Source organism: Setaria italica, chromosome VII (genome assembly GCF_000263155.2).
Source record: "Setaria italica strain Yugu1 chromosome VII, Setaria_italica_v2.0, whole genome shotgun sequence".
NCBI lineage: Eukaryota > Viridiplantae > Streptophyta > Magnoliopsida > Poales > Poaceae > Setaria > Setaria italica.
The window spans coordinates 26,879,744-26,900,749 of NC_028456.1; the positions used below are offsets into that span (position 1 = coordinate 26,879,744).

General features: G+C 42.7%; 3 protein-coding genes across 3 annotated transcripts; 1 reads left to right on the plus strand and 2 right to left on the minus strand.

Annotated features, from left to right (window-relative positions):
- Positions 1–128: 128 nt before the first annotated feature.
- LOC101765627 (brain-specific angiogenesis inhibitor 1) lies at positions 129–3,229 on the minus strand. The gene is given in 4 exon segments (XM_012847478.2): positions 129–855; positions 1,598–1,652; positions 2,511–2,810; positions 3,002–3,229. Coding segments are annotated over 4 exon segments (987 nt in total). The 3' UTR covers positions 129–451.
- A 3,107-nt stretch (positions 3,230–6,336) lies between these two features.
- On the plus strand, positions 6,337–8,645 carry LOC101780613 (5-amino-6-(5-phospho-D-ribitylamino)uracil phosphatase, chloroplastic). The gene is made up of 2 exons (XM_004976415.3): positions 6,337–6,485; positions 7,190–8,645. Exon 2 carries the CDS (start codon positions 7,294–7,296, stop codon positions 8,326–8,328), a length of 1,035 nt encoding a protein of 344 aa, XP_004976472.1. The 5' UTR covers positions 6,337–6,485; positions 7,190–7,293; the 3' UTR covers positions 8,329–8,645.
- A 759-nt stretch (positions 8,646–9,404) lies between these two features.
- LOC101781015 (anthocyanin regulatory R-S protein) lies at positions 9,405–20,805 on the minus strand. Its single transcript, XM_022828158.1, has 9 exons — positions 20,612–20,805; positions 20,076–20,223; positions 11,970–12,224; positions 11,755–11,851; positions 11,577–11,591; positions 11,393–11,475; positions 10,599–11,235; positions 10,071–10,493; positions 9,405–9,938 (listed from the first exon to the last, which is right to left on the minus strand). Exons 1-9 carry the CDS (start codon positions 20,628–20,630, stop codon positions 9,867–9,869), a joined length of 1,749 nt encoding a protein of 582 aa, XP_022683893.1. The 5' UTR covers positions 20,631–20,805; the 3' UTR covers positions 9,405–9,866.
- Between the last annotated feature and the right edge of the window lie 201 nt (positions 20,806–21,006).

Below are 21,006 nucleotides of genomic sequence, written 5' to 3' on the forward strand. Positions count from 1 at the left end.
AACTTGGCAACTCTTAACATCCAAAAACACATTTAGTCACAGAGAGTCAGAAACTCCTCGACCACAAGCCATTAACAAGAAGGGAACATAGTCACAGAGTAATGCGCTATCATGTGCTTAGCCTCGGATTCACTTCTGAACAGGAAATATAACATGAGCACATAGCTCGTTCAGTTTACAACCAAAATTCTCTGTATATCTATTGCTGATTGCCCTTCTTGTGCAACAAAAACCATTCCAAAAGCATAGCGATTCTGATACACCTCGGTACAACAGTACCTTACCAAGTTACCATGCTCTGGTGTCAAGAGGTTACCTTCCTGAAGTGTCATGTACTATTCAGTTCTACACTAGTACTCATATCACAGCAACTACTGGGACATACTATGCTATCCTCTGAAGATCTAAGATCAAAATAGCGGTTAGATTGCTGGGACAGGAGGATGGAACTTCATTTCGCAGATCGACGAGCCAACCACTCTTCTTTGGTCAAACCGTAGTAGACTGCTTTGCGTCCAGGCCACAAGAGAAAATTCCAGCCAATGGGAGATCCACCGATGACATAAGACCCTTGCGGGAGTCTACCCTGCTGCTTTGTATGATCTGTTGTCTTACTTGGTCCGGCCCCCTTTTTCGTCTCCACCAGTAACCTATGTGCTGCAGTGTTTGAGTTATCAGCACGAAATTTCCAGCCAGGCTTGTCAGAGGAACTTGACTTCTCTGAGGATGGAACTTTTCCAGCATGCTTATCCTTGGGAGCTCTATCTGCAGGTTTGTCGAGCGGTTTCACAGGCTCAGCAGCAGAGGACAGATCAAGCCGCATTTTCTTGGATAATTCCATGACATCTTTCATCTCTGTAAGACAAAAGAAGAGCAGAAGACACACAAGTTAGCTTTAACTATCTCAAGAATTTGTATGCACACATATGCATGAAAAAACATATGTGTAAAATCATTCAAATATAAGGCCCACATACTCAAAACATGTATTTATGATCACAAGGGCACCACTATTGCTGACCTTTTCAGATGCATTTTGAAAGTAAGCTGCTGATTAGTGAATTTCCAGTCACCAATAATTTAGTGCAGAGTTCTATTCTTTCTTTTGAATTTACACAGCAGCTTGTTTCGAACGATAGCTGCTTCTGAGTAGAGCATATAATCAAAAAAGAATTCCATACAAGTTTTATACCAAATGTAGAACACGATAATGTGACAAAGGCAGGACTTAGGTGGAAGGCATTCAAACGCAATAATACACTTACATGATAGATAAATTGAATGTAACATACTAATAGTCACAGATGGGTTAACCACACAGAGGAGTGCACATTTGAGAGGAACTAAAAAACATCATAGCCACTTTTCAGGAAAAAAAAAACATCATAGCGCCTGAGGTTGTCATACTTATGTAGTTATGTTGCAACCCACAGTCCACAGATAGCAATATGGTTTTCTATAAAATGATGATAGGCAACAGATAATGGTTAAATTTCAAAATCTTCTAACATAACACTATCTTTAGTGCAGACCATGATCACTGAAATACATTGGGAAATTCCACATATTGTTCCAATATGACGGACCAGTCACTTACCTTTCAAGATCTCAACAGCAGCATCTTTCTTTTCTGAGTCAGTTCCTTGGCAAACCTTCATTCCACCAAATGTAAACAATTTTAGAACTCATTGCTATTTTAAATGTAACCAATGACATGACAAGCAAAGAAGATATGAGATATACTAGCATTCACATTGGCAAAGGTAGTAATATATTTCTCAAAAAAATGTACTTCAATTCCACATATATCAACATTGAAAGGCACGCAGACATGGCTGGTTAACCTGATCACTTAGACCAGTACTGCCTCCATCACTTGAACTCTTATTTCAATTTGATCTTAGGATGCACTTCTCCCCATCATATCATAATTTTCACTTGCAAGACACCACCTAAAAACTATTATGACTATGAAGTCAGCACACAGTTTTCTGTTCAAGCGTCAATAGAAACTTCCACAACTCCATTCAGAAGCACAATATTACCACCAGTGCTATACCCTGAAACAACGCAGACAAAAACATTCCTGCATGTTGAATTCGGAATATGTAGTGCAATACCACATGTATCAACAAAAAAGTGCACACAAACATGGTGAGCCAACCTGATCACTTAAGACCACATCCATCCCTTGAACTTCGATTCCGTTTTGTATCATTAGTTCAGTACGTACTCGTCCTCATCAGACCACAAAGAGAAACCGCCTAAGGATGTGGATTATGAACTTCAGCACTACAATTTCAGTTCAAGCGTCGATAAGATCTTCCGCTATTTCATTCACAAGCACAATACAATCTCCAGTGCTCTGCCCTGAAACATCGAAGCAAAACATCCCTACATGCTGAATTTCTAAATGATCGTGCGTGCGTGCGTGCTAGAGGCTACTGCTGCAACTATCGCTGGATGGAAATTGGAGCTCGAGGATGTTAGCTAGGGTTTTGAGCGGGTACCTGAAGGAAGCGGCCGCGGAGATTCGCGACGGTTTATCTGATCGTGTAGTACGGCGAGCGCTGAAACCCCACCTCCTCCACCTTCCGCCTCTTTGGCGGCGCCTCGGACTCAACGCCGGAAGGAGGAGCAGGCGGCGGCGGCTGCTGCTGCTCCAGGCTGGTGGTTGTCGTCGTCGACTCCGACGGCGGAGGCGGATGGGCGGGGATGGTGGCCGGAGGGCCATCGCGGCTGCGTGGAGGCCTGGAGGGAAATGGGGGGTGGTTTGGAGGCGAGACGACCCATAACAATGGGGATTTGGACTAGAATGCTCTTACGTTATCGAAAGTTCTCAGACTTAAGACCAACTTCAAGAGTTTTCAAAAAAAATTTCCCTCGTAACAAGATACTGGAGGCTATGCTAAAAAAAATTTCCTCTAAAAATATATGAGGTCACGACAGAACGGAAAAAACTACTTCCTAATATTTACCACGTCATCGTAACTGGATCTACCTTTGGAACGAAGCCCTCCTCTGCCTCCGGAGCTCCATCCAGATTTGCGCTAAAAAGGTTTGATTCAAGCTGCAGAGGAGCTTTTGTATCTTGAACAGTTTCTTCAACGCTCGAATCAACTAAAGTTTTGCTCTTCTCGATTGCATCCAGTGGTTTGCTGCTGCCATTGTCACTGAAGATGCTGGAGAATGGACAAGAGCTGAATTCTTCGTTCGAGAAGCTTGACATCACTGTTCTGTGGCTGAGTGAAGGAAGCATCCAACCCTCCATCAATGTTCTGCGGTTGTCAGTTCGGACTGAAACTTTTAAAGCAAAGTAGCAAACCGCGAGGTGAGGGGCGTCCAGCCCGGCGCAGGCGCGGAGCACCTACGGGAGGAGGAACCTGTCCTGCACAGCCCCGCGACGCACATGGACGCGAATGCCTCGCACGACGCGCCCCACCACCGCGCGCGGACGCAGGCGCCGATCTCCCGCGTGTAGGGCCCGGGATCCCGCTCCCGCTCCTGTGTTAGCCGCGCGTGCGCGTGGTGAGGCGACACATGCCCCTGCCTCTGCGGTGCGCCCTCGAGCAAGTAGCGGTGCTGCGCGTGGGTGGATGGGTGGCGGGAAGATGGAAAGAAGAGAAAAAAATGATGGATTGGGAGGAACACCCATGCTACCTAAAATATACACGGTGGCAGTCTATTTTTTAGTGTCACGAAAAAATTGGGGAAGGTTTGGGTGGACTGTTGGAGTTTGTTTTTTCTCTTTTTTCCCTAAAAAGGATACTGGGGGTAAGATTAGCGGTCTCTTAGAGCTACTCTTACTTCTCCTAACAAGGCTGCAACTATTTTTTTTTCCGAATCATGTATAGGCACACTCACCCCCTACGAGGCTACATACACGCATGCAACCTTCCTCACGATGAGTACCTTCGAAAAACTAAGGTCATATTTGTTTGAACTTCGTGGCAGCTTTTCAGCGCGAAAAGCTATAAGTTCATTCAAACAACAATTTTCTCATATAGCTTCCGAAAAGCTGGAAGTCCAGAAAAGTTAAGTTTATATGAAAAGCTGGAAAGCAATAGCTTTTTGAGCTCAGAAAGCTAAACACATCTTGTAAAAGTTAGTGTTAGCTTTTCAGAAGAAAAAGCCAGCAACAACTTTTCAGAAAAGATCAAAAGTTGCAGCTAATAGGTCCTAAGTCAGCAAATGCTAGATATTGGATAAACATATACAACTAAGTTTATACTCCCTCCGTTCCAAATTGTAGATCTTTTTAGTTTTTTAGTCCATAGATATTATTATTTATCTAGATACAGGGTATATCTAGGTGCATAATAATATATATAATTTGGAATGGAGGGAGTACTGTTCGAATGATGACATGGTATTGTACTATTTTAGCCAATGATACACCTTGTGGGAAAATAATGTAACGCTAAAGATTGGATAAACATAAATCACACATCGTAGTATTGGATGGAAGGGTCGAACAATAAATCATTCAAGTCTTCTTTGAAATGAAAAATGTTTTAGGGACATCATTTTTGTTGGAATATTATTGAATCACTCTAGTAGGAATTGAGAAAAATTCGTGTGGGATCCATTAATTACTTTCGCATTTTAGAGGGTTTTTAACATGAACTAGGACCTTATCATTAGATTTTATAAGACACTTGAATTTGATAATCCAACCTTCTTTTACCGAAAAACTATGTGGCAGCCCATACTCCATAATGCAAGTCAATTATAGGTCTTTAAAATATATGTACCAGTAGTTTTTTTAAAAAAAAATGGACGGACGATAATGTTGGACAAAATGGCTATCTATGCTCGAATAGTTATGACCATGCTATTGTTTGCTTTCTGGACAATATCAGGTATATTTAACTTTTTGCCACTCTTACGGAGTGAATGGCAGCCCAAATACTCTGCCAGTGGATCAGCTGGACCCGCTGGTCAGTGACAGGAGATTAAGTGACATCTGTAAGAGTGGCAAAAAATTAAGGTCTCGTTTGTTTCTGCTTATAAGCGGCTTATCGGTGAAAATAAGCGAGAATCACACTAACCGCTTTGCTTATTTCTACCGATTCTCACTTATGTGGTAAGCCGCTTCAGATATTTGAACTACGAGAAGTGAAAAACGAGATGTAAGAAAATCTTCGCTTAGATTATAATTCAAGCGTGGTCAGGAGAAGCGTATCCAAACATAACCTAAATAGCCCGATTTTCCACGAAGCAAGAAGCCTTGAGATTTTTGTTTGAAGTTAGTCCAAAAGCTCAATTCCTTGGTATCGATTTGGACGAGTTCTGTACCATCACTATTGGACAAAGTTGCGTGTAAAGAAAAATGATGCCCTCCTTGTTACAAATTGCGTATGTACAAATTTTATCATTTATGGGCAATGGTACTCACATGCATTCAATGTGTTAATAACAAACTTGTGATTACCTCTTTGGAGCTAAAGAAAACCATGGAGAATTTTAATTTTGCCTAGGTAAATTTAACATGTCCCTTGGACACAAAGGATAAAAAAAGAGAGGATTGCACCCATGAAATCCTTGGTGATGTATGATTGTTTTAGAATTTTGTAGGAAAATAAACATGAAGTTGGATCTCTCGAAATTCATCCAAGGCTCGATTAGTAACTTTCATGCATTCTAAATTCCTTTGCGATCACACATTCCATTCAACTTGAGTATATGTTTTCCCTATTTATACGTTTTCAAGAATCATGACTTACAATTTACAAATTACCCTAAATCTGTAACCAGATGGTTTAAGTGTATAATTTAATTTTCTTTTATTGAAGATCCATTACAAGTTTACAACGTATGGACAGATTACTAGCAATCATGTGAGCGCGAAATGCTTACCCTTCTATATCAAACGGTTCCTTTTACAAATTTCCGGCAGGGAGAGTAAAATTTAATCTTACGAGATTCACCACAGATCTAACGGTGATTGACGCCAAAGCATGCACTCTTGAGGGCAAAATTTCTGCATCCATTTGTGAAGAACTTGTTTTGTTTTATATTCTGCTGGAGTCAATATTGAAGTAGTCAACCTTCTTGCTGTGTGCCTGTGTCAGCGATTGGTCACATTTTTGAACAGGTTTGCGTTTGACACACCTTTACATGGGGTGGTGGACAGAGGCACAGAGCGACGAACACGCATGCCGCCCAAGCAAGTGGAGAGACAGCGCCGCGGCCCATAGGGAAGCGCTCCAGCTCCAAACATGTCCCTCCTCTCGCCGCTCTCCTTCTCTCCCTAACAAGTGGGTCCCGGCTTCTCCTGTCCCACCTGGCATGGTAATGGAGCAGCCGCAGCTGCCACGAGGCGGCCGTCCGTGTCCCTGTCTATCCGGATGGGGGGCTCATCGCCATTCGCCACCATCCAAAGGGAAGCGCAAGAGACAAGAGCCCGGCTGTAGTGGCGCCTCCTCCACTCCCAGCTCCTGCCGGTGCCCTCTTCAGCTGCTCCTCCTCTTCTCCTTCTTCAGGTCAGTAGAATCCTCTATTCTTCCCGGATTCTTGGGAAGTTGCTGCTGTTTGAGCTCGGACGACGCATTATGCTGTGCATTTGTAGTTTGCTGCTGTCTTCTACTCTGTAAAATATTGAGAAAAAAGGGAGTTTCGCTGCAAGATTGCCTCTTAAAGCTTTGCAATTTCTGTACGTAGCTGGGATGGAGCTAATTAGGCCGAGCACTCATGTTAAAGTTTTGCCTCCTTTTATGCTAAAGTTCGCCTTTTATTCTGATACCTGTTGTAAGTTTGCCTAAAATGCGGAAGTAATGTCTGTAGAAAAAGTTATTATTAGGCATTCTTTTTTCCCTTTATGGTTTGCTATAGGTTCATATGGAGGTTGATCTGTAGAAATGCTGCAATAAGTGGGGCTCTGCATATGTCTTGTTCCTACATTCCAAACATACTGCAAGGGGGAGTAGGGCTTTTTTTTTTCTGAAGGGACAAATGGGAGAACCTAGTGAACGAATCAATGCTTGTACTATTCTAGATTGCTAATAAGCAGAGAAGGAAAATATTATTTCTCGTTCTGCAGATTTCTTTAGTTTCTCACTGAAGTAAACTCTCAGAAACTAAGCTTTTAACATCGAGGATTCATATATTGATTCTGGGTGTGGACTCTTCTCTTCTTATATTCTTGTTGTGCATTACGTTTTTATAACTTCGCTTGGTTCCTATGCAGTTTACGTCATTGCTGGTTCTAATTGATTTATTCATGAGCTGAACTGGCTTGTCTGTGGAGAACTTGAAATTTCAATACAAGTTTAAGATAGGGTTTGGGGAGAAATGATTTCATCTATCAGCTTATTTGGAAGCTCTCAGCAGCCTGCTCTCAAGTTTTACGGAAAATGCTTGCCAAATAACCCACATTTTGCAGTGACAATGCATTCAGTTGCAAAGTCCATGGGTAAAGCTATGATTATGAAGAGGGCACGTCTGAAGCTACATGCCACGGACATCAATAGGAAACCCCAGACCCATGAACTTTACAAATTGGTTTGTAGACTTCCTGAAAACCTTAGCTGGCTGTTGGAGCCACCAGAAATTCCTAAAAGAACAGCCTCAAAGAAGAAGAAACAGAAGGATGAAATGGTGACTGGTCAGTTTGGTGTGATCTTGGAGTGGGAGGGAGTTGTTGTGGAAGATGACGATCCAGACTTGGAGCCCCGGGTTTGGTATGTTCTATCACTTGAAGAGGCAAAGTCTTTCCCTCCGGATGCATTGCTGAAGGAAATTGAGGGAATGAGAACTGAGCAGGCTATTTCAGAAGTGTTATGTTGGTCAGAAGATCCAGAGGAAATTAAAAGGTTGGCAGCACGCAAGGAGGTAATATATCAAATCCTCCGAGGAGGATACTATCAACTGCGACCAGGTGTCCTTGATTTCTTGAATACCCTTGTGGATTTTGAAATTCCGATAGCAATTGCAGCTCCCCGCTCACGCAAGAGCCTTGAAGAAGGGATTAAAACTGTTGGTCTGCAAGGTTACTTTGATGCTATAATTGCATTAGAGGATTTCTGCCTAGGGAAACCTGATGGTGAGATGTTTGAGGTTGCAGCGGAGCAACTTGGTCTTGAGCCAGACGTTTGTGTTGTGTTTGGTAATTCAAACTTGACGACAGAATCTGCACATACTTCTGGGATGTGGTGTGTGGCAGTTGCAGGCCGACACCCTGCCTATGAGCTGCAAGCAGCAAATCATGTTGTGAGATGGCTTGATCAACTCTCTGTTGTTGACTTGAAGAGGCTTGTTAATGGTGAGGTTATTGGTCGCAGGGGCAGAGAATCTGACATGGATATGGAAATTGTGATTGAGGAATGATGCTTCTGCAAACATGACATACCGATATATTGTTGTACTTATAATCTGATGTAGCCTAAGTAATGCATTACATTTTGTAAACAGACCAAGTCATTGCGAGATCAGGACTAAGGATAGTCCTGAGATTGCATTACCTGCTTGGTTTTCCTGTGATGCATCACTGGAATTCCTTTAGCTTAACTACTCATAGTCATTAGGGGTTTGAACTTTGAAGTGAAGAAACTCCTGCCCATAACTGGTGCATGTATATATACTATATTTCACCTATTTTATTCCCAAGTTTCACGGTGATGAAAATTAAACTGGAACTTTTAAAGTACCTCTGCCCTGTCCAAAGGCCTGAAAGAGAAGAGTAGAAGCACTCTTCATTACATAATTTCATTATCAGGAAATATAATGAAGATCTCCAAGTAATGAAGTCAATGGTGTTAAAAGGGAATGCTAATTGCTAAATTTCGACCTTTGGTTTGTCTCAAATGTCAGTAGAGAGTAACGTTCATGCAATTTGAGAACCAATTGGTTTTATGCTTTCTGACTTGTCACATGGATCATTCGTATTGACTCGGAAATTTTCTTGACGATCATTGCGCCGCTAGCTATACCAAGGTTTCTTCAGTGAATCAGTGCTTAATCTTGGTTTCTTATCACTGAATTTCATTTATTATTTTAGCTGTTCCAAATGCATCAGCAACTCATTGACTTTGTTATACATCTGGCAAAAGAATGATGCTGTACTAGTACTATCATTGCAGTTGCAGCAATACCAACCATATAAGATTTTTTTTTCCTGTACTGCTCCAGCCTTCAAGCATGGTTTATTCAGGTTTCGTGGCCATAGATGCAAGTCAGTTGATCCTTGAGAGTGCCTCTAGGCAGCTTTGGTAAATTTTCCTGAGAAAGAGAGGCTCAGGGTTGAACCGAGCACCGCATCATGTGTCAAGCAATGGTGTGATCCATGTAATGGTCGATCAACATCGTATGGCATGATGCAAAAAGGACAAAACAGAAGGGACAATCGCTGTTGGAGTATAAGTGAATTGTCTATCTTTTTCCATTAACTTAAACTTTTGGATTGAACTGATTGGTGCATACACCTCAATGATTCCCATTGTACCGTACACTGCATAAAGCATACCCATCCAAGATCGTGAAGGAAGGGCTTGGTCCTAGTTTTGCTTGGTGCAGTAACCTATCCACTTGTGTTCCGGGAGTTTCCGATTCAATAGGGATGCTTGTATTCTTAGATATTTATTCTTTTAGGGTAGGTTATTTTCAAAGAAATCTTTCAGGGTAGGCAATACACTCAGGGGCAAGTGACATGCTCATTGATAGCTAGGTGGTTGTGGTGATTTTGTCAATCTTAAGAACTGTCGGGATAATCTCGCCGAGTTGCTCATAGTGTAGCACGCATGTTCATAAGGTGAGTGTTCAAAGAAAAAATTATGAAATGAGTGCACCCCATTTTGCAAAAATAGGATTCACAAGGAACGTGTTCATGGAACTTCTATGTAAATCGATATAGAACATTGAGCTGCTCCTCATCGCTTCCCTATAGCATTACGGAGGGCCTCGCTGATCATCCACGGCACAACGGCAGCTGAGCCGGCAAACTGTAGAAACTCAACAGAAACAGCAGCATCAGTAAAACAAAACTCGAACCAACAAACTAATGGAGAGCTAACTGCTAACCAGAACCTACTACATTGCATTGCAATTCCCATGTCTTAATGATCCGGTGATACCTGAGCCCGTATCTTCAGCCCCATGAACCCATCCGGTGCCGATGCCTGAACCGAGTGAACGTCCAGTTGCAGGCTCTTGATTGCGTCGAACACTCGCGTCATCAGAAGCTCTTCCCACCGGCACTGCACCTCCACGAGCACCTCCTTGTCTGAGACGGTGACGGTGACGTTGCTGGTGCCGTCCTTGGAGAGGGCCCGTGGGTGCTCCCTCTCCACGTCACCGCCGAGCTCCGAGCCCTTCCTCTTGGAGCCCGCGGCACAGACTTTCTTCCTGACGGCCTCATCGTCATGGCGCCTTGTTGCCCTCGTTGTTTCGGATGGGCGCGAGATTATGGGTTCCCTGCTGGATTCTAGCTCTTGTACCCTTCGTTGAAGCTCCTTGAGGTACGCTATCGTTTCGGCAAGGATCGATGCTTTGTCCACCTGCAACACAATCAAAAAAGTTCAAAATGTATCAGAAAGTTCAGAATGCAAGGATTACATGCAAGTGAACGTACACGGTACACCGAAAAATGTGTGCGTTATTACCTTGTGAATGGAGGGAACCAATGACTTGAGAACGAGGAACATCTCGTTGAGCTTTTCCCGGCGCTTCCTCTCCGACATGACGTGGTTCTTGACGCCACTTTCTTGGGCCATTCTCGTCGTGCCGCCGCCGCCATTGTTCGCCGCCCAAGCTCCGCCGGCCACCGCTTTCTTCAGCAGCTTCTGTGGCTCTTCGACGACCGGCACAGCCACTTCATCGGAGTCCGACTCCGGCCTCGCCCAGGCCGTAAAGCTCGTCGCGCGAGAGCCGTCAACGAGAGCGCTTGAGGTGGCGGCGGCGTTAGTAGTAGCAGGCCCCGGCGCCGGCTGCGGCGAAGAGGGGACTTCGAAAGACCCGTCCATGATCCAGGTATCCTCGAGTGGCTGCACGTCCATTTCCTCGCAGAGGCTGTAGAATTCGTCGATCTCCTTGGTGATTTGCTCGAGGGTTCCATCTGACAGGCTCTCCGCTTCGCCTAGCTCCTGTCCGCCGGCGATCATCGCTTCCATGGCAATGTGATCGAGGTCCTCGAACACGATAATGTCGGCGGGCTTGCCGGTTTCGTTTGCTGACGGGCTGGAGCTCGGCTCCTGCGAGCATGCCGGAAACTGCATCTCCCAGAAAGATGCAGTGGCTCGGCTGACCAAGATATTATATATATATATATATATATATATATATATATATATATATATATAGTTGATCTTCAGGAAAATGCAAAATGCTGAAAAGAATAAACTCCGTCAGGAGCTGAGGTTATATTTTATTCTCGATTCAACAATTAATTTGTTCAGACAGTGTTAACTTGACCATTGAGCATACCGCATCAGTTGTCCCCAGCTCAAGCACGCCGCTCATGAACGGGATGCAGACGATTGTCTACAAAAGAAAAAACGATCCAGGATGAAGTTATATTCAGAAAAACATTCTGAAAGTGCACTGCTTAGTGCTTACGTCGAAATGAAGCATGAAGCGCTTACCTGAATGGACGCGCTCTGCTTGAACCGGCCGGCAAGGTCACATGCAGAGGTAGCATGGAGTTCATGATAAGCCAACAAAGATTGCAAGCGGTTAATCAAGAACATGAATGGAAGGTAACGGATGGAAATGGAGAATTAATGCAGATCGGCCTTTCCTCCCCGTCAGAACTTGACATACCTTCGCCAGGAGCGCGCGGGGGAAGGCTTTGCTGTCGGCGAGGTGAGAGTTCCGCATCCAGACACGTTCGTTGCTAGCAAAGCTCCTTCCCGGCAACCTGTAGCCGCACGCACGCGAATGGCAAGCACCGAAACAAGCCATGGCGACCAAAAATGAAATGTGATTATGTGAAGGGGACATCAGCTATGCTCAGTAATTGATCACGTAACAAGTACCCTTGGCCTGGCCGGAAGGCGTAGGTCATGCAGACCACGTAGTACCACTCGGTGTCGCCGAGGTCCTCCGGCGACAGCGAGGCGACCGGCCGCGCCGTCCGGCGGTCGCACTCGCCGGAGAGGAGGGCCTCGTAGAGCTCCCGCAGCTGCTCGCTTCGCTGCATGACGAGCTGGTCGGCGGTCAGCTCCGCAGAGTTGGCGATCTTCCTCGTCTTCACCTCGCCGTTGTAGAACCCATCCGTCCACGTTAGGAATCTGCAACCATAATTTTTTCCTTGACTTGATTCCGCGACAGGAGAGAACATTTTTTTTTAGTGAGAAAGAACTCTAATGCGAGATGTAGCTGTCAACTTTTACGATCATACTACACAACATAAGTTTCTTTAGTATTTACGAGTTATGAAGACGTGACGGATATTTAATTTATATTCTACCACATCCTCTTTGTATTACAATATTTTTGCTAGATTTAAAACAAAACCATAAATGATACTTCACGAGCTCATATGTACTTCAACCAACCAACGTTGCTTGATTGGATGGTTAATTGATGGAATTGGTTGCACACCTGCTCATGCGAGATCAAACTCATAATACAAAACAAGAGTCTACGCTCACTTTTGTTATGCTGCCAATGGTGTGAGTGTGCGCTTACGTTACGTGTGATGGGCGTGTTTAGGGTTTAGAGAGACTATGTGACTATATGCTTATGTGTTCGTATTGTGTTTTAAAAATCATTTTGTTGATTGACCCTGAATATCAATTATAGTAGTTTTTTTCCCAAAGAAGAGCATAATCAATATTAGTTAGGATGAATTAAGTGAAATAAAAATTAATTCTTGAAAGGCATAATTATGAATGGTTTTTGCTAGTTTTTCTTTGCTTGCATAGTACAGTTTGTTAACTTTTATGTCTAAACGCTTTGCACATATACTTTTAGCTCCAAATGAATTTTCTTAGAAACACTTTAGCCATCTTACTATTGGAGGCTCCTTTTGAAGCCTGAAGGTGAAGCCACCTAGGATTCTAAGTGGAAACTTTAGAGAAATAGAGAAATTCTAGAAATTCTCACAAAAAGGCAAAACATCTCGCCATTAATTGGTAGACTCAAATAATCATAGCCATTAAATTTATTATATTTTCTAAAAAAATTGCCCACCTATGACGTGAGTAGTAGCCGCTATGTATAGGAGCAAGTCCTCGTTTGGAGATGGAGCAGTGAGGATTGGTGGTTTTGACAGAAAGTCTTTGAGTTGCGTCAATGCTTTGTCTGCCTCCTCTATCCGTTTAAACTTGTCCTGTCGTTTGAGAAGCTTGAAGAAGGGTAGTCCTCGTTCTCCAAGTTTCTGCACATCCTTGATGTTGGCCGGTGCGTGCATGTTTGTGATGGCAGATATTTTCTCCGGGTTGGCCTCAATGCCGTGATGGCTAATGATGAACCCGAGTAATTTACCGGAAGGTACTTCAAAAATGCATTTGGTAGGGTTAAGCTTCCATCGGAAAGCTCGTAGGCTTGAGAAGGTTTCCTCCAAATCGGCAATTAGATCTTCCTGATTTCTTGTTTTGATGACTACGCCGTCCACGTAAGCTTCCACGTTACGATGCAATTGCTTTTCGAAGCACATATGTATATAGCTTGTTGGTAAGTTGCCACTGCGTTTTTTAGTCCAAATGACATTGTTTTGTAGCAAAAGGCCCCAAATGGAGTGATGAAGGCTGTCTTAGCTTGATCTTCTTTTTTGAGGCTTATCTGATGGTAACCCGAGTAACAGTCGAGAAAACATAGCAAATCGCACCCAGTAGTAGAGTCAACTACTTGGTCGATCCTGGGTAATCCAAAGGGGTCCTTCGGACAGTGTTTGTTGAGGTCCGTGTAATTGACGCACATTCTCCATTCGTTGTTTTTCTTGCGAACGAGTACAGGATTGGCTAGCCAGTTAGGCTGAAAGACTTCTTTGATGAACCCTGCTGCGAGTAGTTTGGCTAGCACTTTTTTGATTGCTTCTCGTCTATCTTGGGCAAACCATCGGAGGCACTGTCGCTTTGGAGTAGCTTTGGGGTCAATGTTTAGAGAGTGCTCAATCAGTTCCTTGGGCACACCAGGCATGTCAGCTGGTTTCCAGACAAAGATATCGTGGTTAGCCCGAAGAAAACTGATGAGCGCGGTTTCCTATTTAGGGTCTAGCCCTATTCCAATTAGAGCTGTCTTAGAAGAGTCGCCGGTTTGGAGATCAATTGGTTTGAAGTCTTTCTCATTTGTTGGCTTTACCTTTGCTGACCCTGACTTATTTTCTGGTATTTCGAGTTCTGTTGGGTGAAGTTTCTTTGAAGCTGAGAAAACTTGTTGCATAGGGCTGGGTGCTTGAGAGGTTACGGCAATCTCCACGGCTTCGGTGTCGCACTCGTAGGATTGCCATAAATCTCCTCGTAGCGTTAGTTCTCCCTTGGGCCCTACAATTTTGAGTACCAGGTAAACGTAGTGTGGTATAGCCATAAACTTAGCCAGAGCTGGTCTCCTGAGTATAGCGTGGTAAGATATCTTGAAGTCGGTGACTTCAAATCTAATGTACTCGGTTCGGTAATGTTCCTTATTTCCGAAAGTGACTGGCAGGACGACTTGTCCTAGTGGTATGGCTGCGTTTCCTGGTACGATTCCGTAGAAGGGTGAGTCTATTGGAGTGAGCATGTTCGTGACGTTAAGACACATTTTCCTTAGTGTCTTGGCGAAGATGACGTTGATTCCGTTTCCGCCATCGATGAGTACTTTTGTCAATTTTGAGCCTGCAACGACAAGATCGAGTACTAGGGGAAATCGGCCTGGTTCTGAGAATTTTGTCCATTGGTCCCTTCTGCTAAAGGTTATGGGTACCTCTGACCATTTAAGCGGTGTTGGATCTGTTGGTTCGATGGTCATGATTTCCCTAAGTACCAGTTTACTGGCTCGTTTGGATGCAGTACCTGGGATTCCGCAAAAAATAACGTTGACTACTTTGGAGTCGGTCTGGAAGTCGCCTTCTCCTTCTTCATCATTGTGAACCTTGCTTTTGCCTTTATCTTTTTTCTTGTTGTACTCCTCGTGAGGTGGTGGTGCGGGCAAATCTTGCATTACTCGACGCATGCTGTAGCGGTCTATTGCTGAGTGTTTGCTAGTTAGGTGCTATGTGCACTATTTTTTGAGTAGCTCGGTGAAGCTTGGTCCGTCATCATTTTTGCGGGATCCCTTCTTCCCTGAGTTAGTCATGGAAGCAATGGTGTTGTCGAGTTTGCGTTTGCAATTTTGGTTACTCGAAAAGTTGTTTTGAGTATCGCTGTGTCGGTTTCTATCCTGATCATGGTTGTTATTGTCGCGCCCGCGGTTGCGATGAGAGTCGAACCATTCTCTCTCTCTATCTTCTTCATCTGTCCATTGTTGCACCATAGCTTTGAGATCTTTGACGGTGGTTGGTCGTCGTCTGCTGAAGTCTTGGTATGTTCGTCGATCGTAGAGGCCATTTTGGAAGCACTCGATGATGTCTGTTTCTGAAATGTCGATTGTAGTGACCTTCTTTTTGAAGAATCATCGTAAGTAGTCACGTAGTGTTTCACCATCTTTCTGTTTTACTTGACTTAGGTCGATCTTGTTACCTGGTCTAGTCATGTAGCCGGCATAGTTGTTGGTGAAAGCTTTTGTCAAGTCTCTCCAAGAGTCGATTGATCTAGGCTTGAGTGACTCAAGCCATGTTAGAGGCGCGAGTTCCATGCATATAGGAAAATGGATGACTTTGGTGTCGTTATTGCCTTCGGCTGCCTGGACTGCCAATGAGTAACATCGGAGCCATTGAATTGGGTCTTGCTTGCCGTCATACTTAGTGATTCCTGTTGGCTTGAATTTTTTGGGTAGTCTTGTCCTCATTACCCGAGTTATAAAGGCAGGAAAGTGGTTGTAATTGTCGACTTCTCGCTTGTGTCGACTATAGATTATTTCCTGTAGATCGCTGAAATGTGATACTTCATGATTTTTTCGGACATGGCGAGGACTTTTTGCAGAATTGGTGCAGCTGACCTCTCCGACATCTTTTTGTCGTACTGGAGTTTCGTGTTTGCTCGGTCCTTGGCTATGTTGCCTTGGTTGGTTGACTACTTCGTTGTTATTTCTTTGTGCTTCGTGGAAGTCATTGTTGACTGCAGCATCTCTACTGCCATCTTGATGAACTATAACGCAAGGAACAGATGGGATTGGTGATTCCTTATCGAGTAGCTTGTAAGCTTGTTCTGCAAGTTGTACAATTAGTCCGTTGCCTCACTGCGCAAGTTGAGCTGTCATTTCGTTGTCTCTGTCTCGAGGTATGAGAGTTGATATAAGGTTGATCGAGGCAATTGCTGCGAGTGGAGTGTTGTGCTCTTGAGCCTGTACTGCGTCAAATGCTCTTTCAAGATTTGTGATGGGAATGTTTGTAGCCAGCATTTGTCGGCGTTCAGCCCGAGTAATATTGCGCATCCTTCTTTGGTTTCTTTGATCGGAAGTTTCATCTTGTGGGGCGTTAGTTGATGACTCGTCCTCTGAGACGTTGTTGAGTTGTGCTATCCATCGAGGGGTTCTCTGTTGGCTAGTACCCGCGTTGTTATTTTGGGTAATGATAAAGACTTCTCTGTCTGGGTAGTAGCTTCCAGAGCTTGATGTTGCGATTTCTGTGGAACTTTCCTCGCGGCTCGAAGTGAGTGGGACGCCTTCCTAGTACGGGAGGTTGTCTATATGAGCGATGAGGCGTGACTCGTAGTCGCGGGCAAGGAGAGATGGTCTCATTCCTTGCCAGTGAAAAAATCTGCTTTGCGATGTTGAAGTTAATACCAGACCTTGGGCTGGTCCTGACAGCGGCATCTCTGGGACGTAGTCCGAGTTGGAGTAGTCGCCTTTGTCCTCCCCGTGTTCGAGTTGAGTTCGAGTGAGGAGACCTTGGTAGACTTTGGTTGCATTGTGGAGTCCGTATGGGAACCGTTTTGGAGTCGAAGTCGATTTGTGAAGTGACTGGGACCGACTAGTCCGAATTGGGATCGAGTCCGCAGCGTAGTCGAACTCGGTGTTATTGATTTTGAAGTTTTGGTTTTTTCTGACCGAAATCTCTGTTTTCGGCTGAGAAAGGCTTTCGTTGAGAGGTTTCTTCTCCTGGATGTTGATGATTTGACGCTGAAATGATCCAGCGCTGTTGGCGATACAGAGCCTAGGTCCGAAAACGAAAGTTTCGCCTGCCTTGAAGGTGAAAATAGGCTTGATAACGACAGGTGCCATCGAGCTCGCGCAGAGAAACTCGACGACTTCCCCTACTTGGCGCGCCAGCTGTCGGTGTTTTAGACCGGCAACCCGCCTAGGGGTACCCTAGGTGGTCTTTTGTGCGGTAAGGACCGTCAAGAATCAAGGAGTCAATGGTGACGCAAGGAACACGATTTAGACAGGATCGAGCCGCTAGATCGCGTAATACCCTACATCCTATGAGTTGGTTGTATTGATCTTGGATGAGTTGTCTTTGAGGGGGTCCCTGCCCACCCTTATATACTCGGGAGGGCAGGGTTACAAGTTTGAATCCTAGTCGGGTATGATTACAGAGTTCTACTCGATGTAGACCAAGTAGTTTCTATATGCACACCTAACTAGTCCGAGTGGGACACGCTTCTTGCCACGTAGCCCCCTAATCTTGATTGTGTCCGAGTACGCCCCTTAGTGGGCCGCACAGGACCTACTCGTGGGCCCAGGATTCATGCCCGACACCTATGCCATTACGAAAATAACCTAAAGTAACCACTTAAATCTATATCTAAATTACCCACATTTGCCACTATATAAAATAAACTAAAGTAACCCCTAATCTTCATCAAAATTACCCACTTTTGCCATTATAAACAATACTTAAAATAACCTCCAAAATTTGCAATTAAATTTCCCACCACTAAAACTTAAAATAACTTAAAGTAATCCCCTAAATGTTCATCTATATTACCTACATATGACATTATTAAAACTAACATGAGATAACCTACATTTGAACCCAAATCACCTTAATTAAAAATATATACCAACATATGATTCTAAATCGTCTATTTGTTACACTATTAGTATATGATATAATAATTAAGCTATATACACATGATGTGTGTCACCATGTATTAAGATATAGAGGAAGTGATGAGAATATAGATTCTATGTTAAAAGTATAGCTCAAACTTAAGATTCATTAAACAAATTCAAGATTATACCTATGATGCAAAGTGAAAAGTTAAAGAATACTAACTAAAATCTATCACAATGAACGAAGATAATAAGTACATATCTATATAAGTATTGCGTTCGATTATTTAACAAATGAGAGGTAGTTCAAGGAAATGATTTTGTAGCAATGTGGCCTAATTTTTTATCATTGGAGACTCCACATTAGTACTCAAGAGACACGCTAGAAAAGAAGACAAATCCTAAAAATTCTCACAAAAATCAGAATTATCAAACATCAATCATGTAAACTATAATAATTATAGTTATTGGTCTATTATATTTTATAAAAAGTTACCCACCACTGTCATTCTGAAAATATTCTAAAATAAAACATAAATCTATATGTAAATTACCGAGCTCAGCCATTATAAAAGATAATCTAAAATAGTCCCATAATCTTCATCCAATTTACTTGTGCATCATTATTAAATTTGTATCTAAGTTACTCATGTATGTCATTATTAAAAATAACCTAAAGGAAATACCTAAATTTTAATCTAATTATCTTCGTGTGCATCATACAGAAATGTCCAACAGTAAACTAATATATGATTCTAAATTACCTATTTATGTCATTGTTAGTATAGAAATACTAAGTTAAATTATATATAAATGATGAGTGTCACCATGTAGACCATTTATGTATGAATGTGAGAAAGTGATGAAAAATATTAATTTTTATGCTAAACATAATGCATGGAGGTGTGATGCAAAATGAAAAGGAAAAAGTCCATTTTACTCTCCTCACCTATCCACTTTGTCCGCTTAACCCCCTGACCAAAGTTTTGGCTCACTTTATTCCCCTGAACTATTTCATTTGATCCAATCTACCCCTTATTAGATTTATCTTTTTTGTTTCTTCATGTATGAGTTGAATTTTGAGTTCAAATTTTGTGAGCATATACAAAACATGATGTCTTATGTTAGAAAATTATACTACGAATTTTTCATGGTTATTTTCATAGGTTAGGAATATTTAGTACAAAATTGATCTTAGATATACAAAAATGTACGAAAAGTAATCATGAAAAATTCTAATAAATTTTTTTTGACATGGAGCATCATGTTATAAGTCAACTAAGAAAATATGAAATTAAAATTCAATTTGTACGCGAAGAAATAAAAAAGAGAAATCTAATTATGGGGTAGATTGGACCAAATGAAATAGTTTGGGGGAGTAAAGTGAGCCTAAATTTGCTTAGGGGGTTAAGTGCATAAAGTAAATAGGTGAGAGGAGTAAAATAAACTTTTTTCAAATGAAAAAAGTTTGAATGTGGATGAAAAAGTATAGAGTAATTACTAATTAAAAATCAATCACAATTGAACAAAGGTAAGTACACATCTTTATGAGTATTATGTTGAAGTATTGAAAAAATGAGAGAGAGTATCGGGTAAATAATTTTGATTATTAGTTAGGATTTTAATTTGTAAACAACTTACAAATACAATATTAGGTCGGGAGCAGTAGACTTTAATCCTGCTTTATGTTAATAAAACCTCCTGTGATTTTGCCTTAATTTTTTAGCTCAAAGTGTAATATTGCACCTCCCCGAAATATGCATGGGATTTTATTTGCCGGTTCTAACATAGAGGAGGAAAACGGGCTGATTTTGTTTTTTTGAACGAACAGACACTAACTGTGGTTCAGTGGCTGAAAAAAGGGACTGAAAAGTAACAAAGTTGCTTAATTAATTGTATGTAAAATTTGATAAGTATGTAACCTAGAATTGCATCACCTGATCTGATTTTATTTATTTGATTTATAGATAGATGAGCTGGAATATAAAGATAATATACTCATGCAAAATGATGGATTAGGTTGTCCAAGTCTGGCAGCCAAATATTGACTCTATATTACACATTACCCTGGCTGAGTGCTTGAAATGGACCAGAAGAGGGCATAAGTCCAGTTGATGCTCCTCACGGCTGCAGCAAGATGGTTCCTCAATTGACTCTCTGGCTGCAGTTCTTCCTGAACTGGGGAAGCTGGTAGTGCCATCGCCGTAATTTTTCCTACACCCAGAAGTCAGAAAAGTGATGTTACAGTAAGCTACAAAGAAGAAGCTCAATAACAGTGCGTACAATTTGCATGTAGCCATGCATATCTTAATTTAATTTGTACCTAATACTGTAAGGTCTATGCTGATTAAGGAGCTTAGCTAGATGCACCAAGAATACAACTCGATTCTAGCTCAGTAATACTGATCTCTGCCGATCAGATCAGATTCACTCATGCATGAAGCTAGATCGGCCAAAGACGAAGCTACGAGGGTGTAGCACGAACAGGAAGTAAGCTAGAGAGGCAGCGAAGGAAGCAATGCAAAGAACTTGCAAAGCCGGTCAAGAATAGGAGCAGCTCCGCACTAATATAAGAGATCCTATCTCTGGGTGGAAGCCATACGCATCTCCGAGCACACCATATGCTAGCAATGGCGACCCCGGCGGCCTCCCCGAGGAAGACGACGGCCGAAGGAGTACTGCTATATATGCCTGCAGCTGCGCCACGAATTTAATCTCCGAATCCAAAATGGTTTTGTGGATCTCCAAGTGACCAAGCAAGATTCGAGACGTACGAAATTCTGCAGCAACAAAAGGAAGGAGCTAGTGCAGTGCTAGCCTGGCAGGAGCGGCGAAAGCGTCTATAAAGCTAGACGTCACGGTTACCCGGTTACCTGAGTTTTCTTCTCTCGTGCTGTACTGATGAGCTGGAAAAAGGACCTGCGCTGTAGTATTACACTGTCCCACGTGTTGCCTTATATAATTCTTGCTGGTCAAAAGGCAGGTAAAGGTCTCATT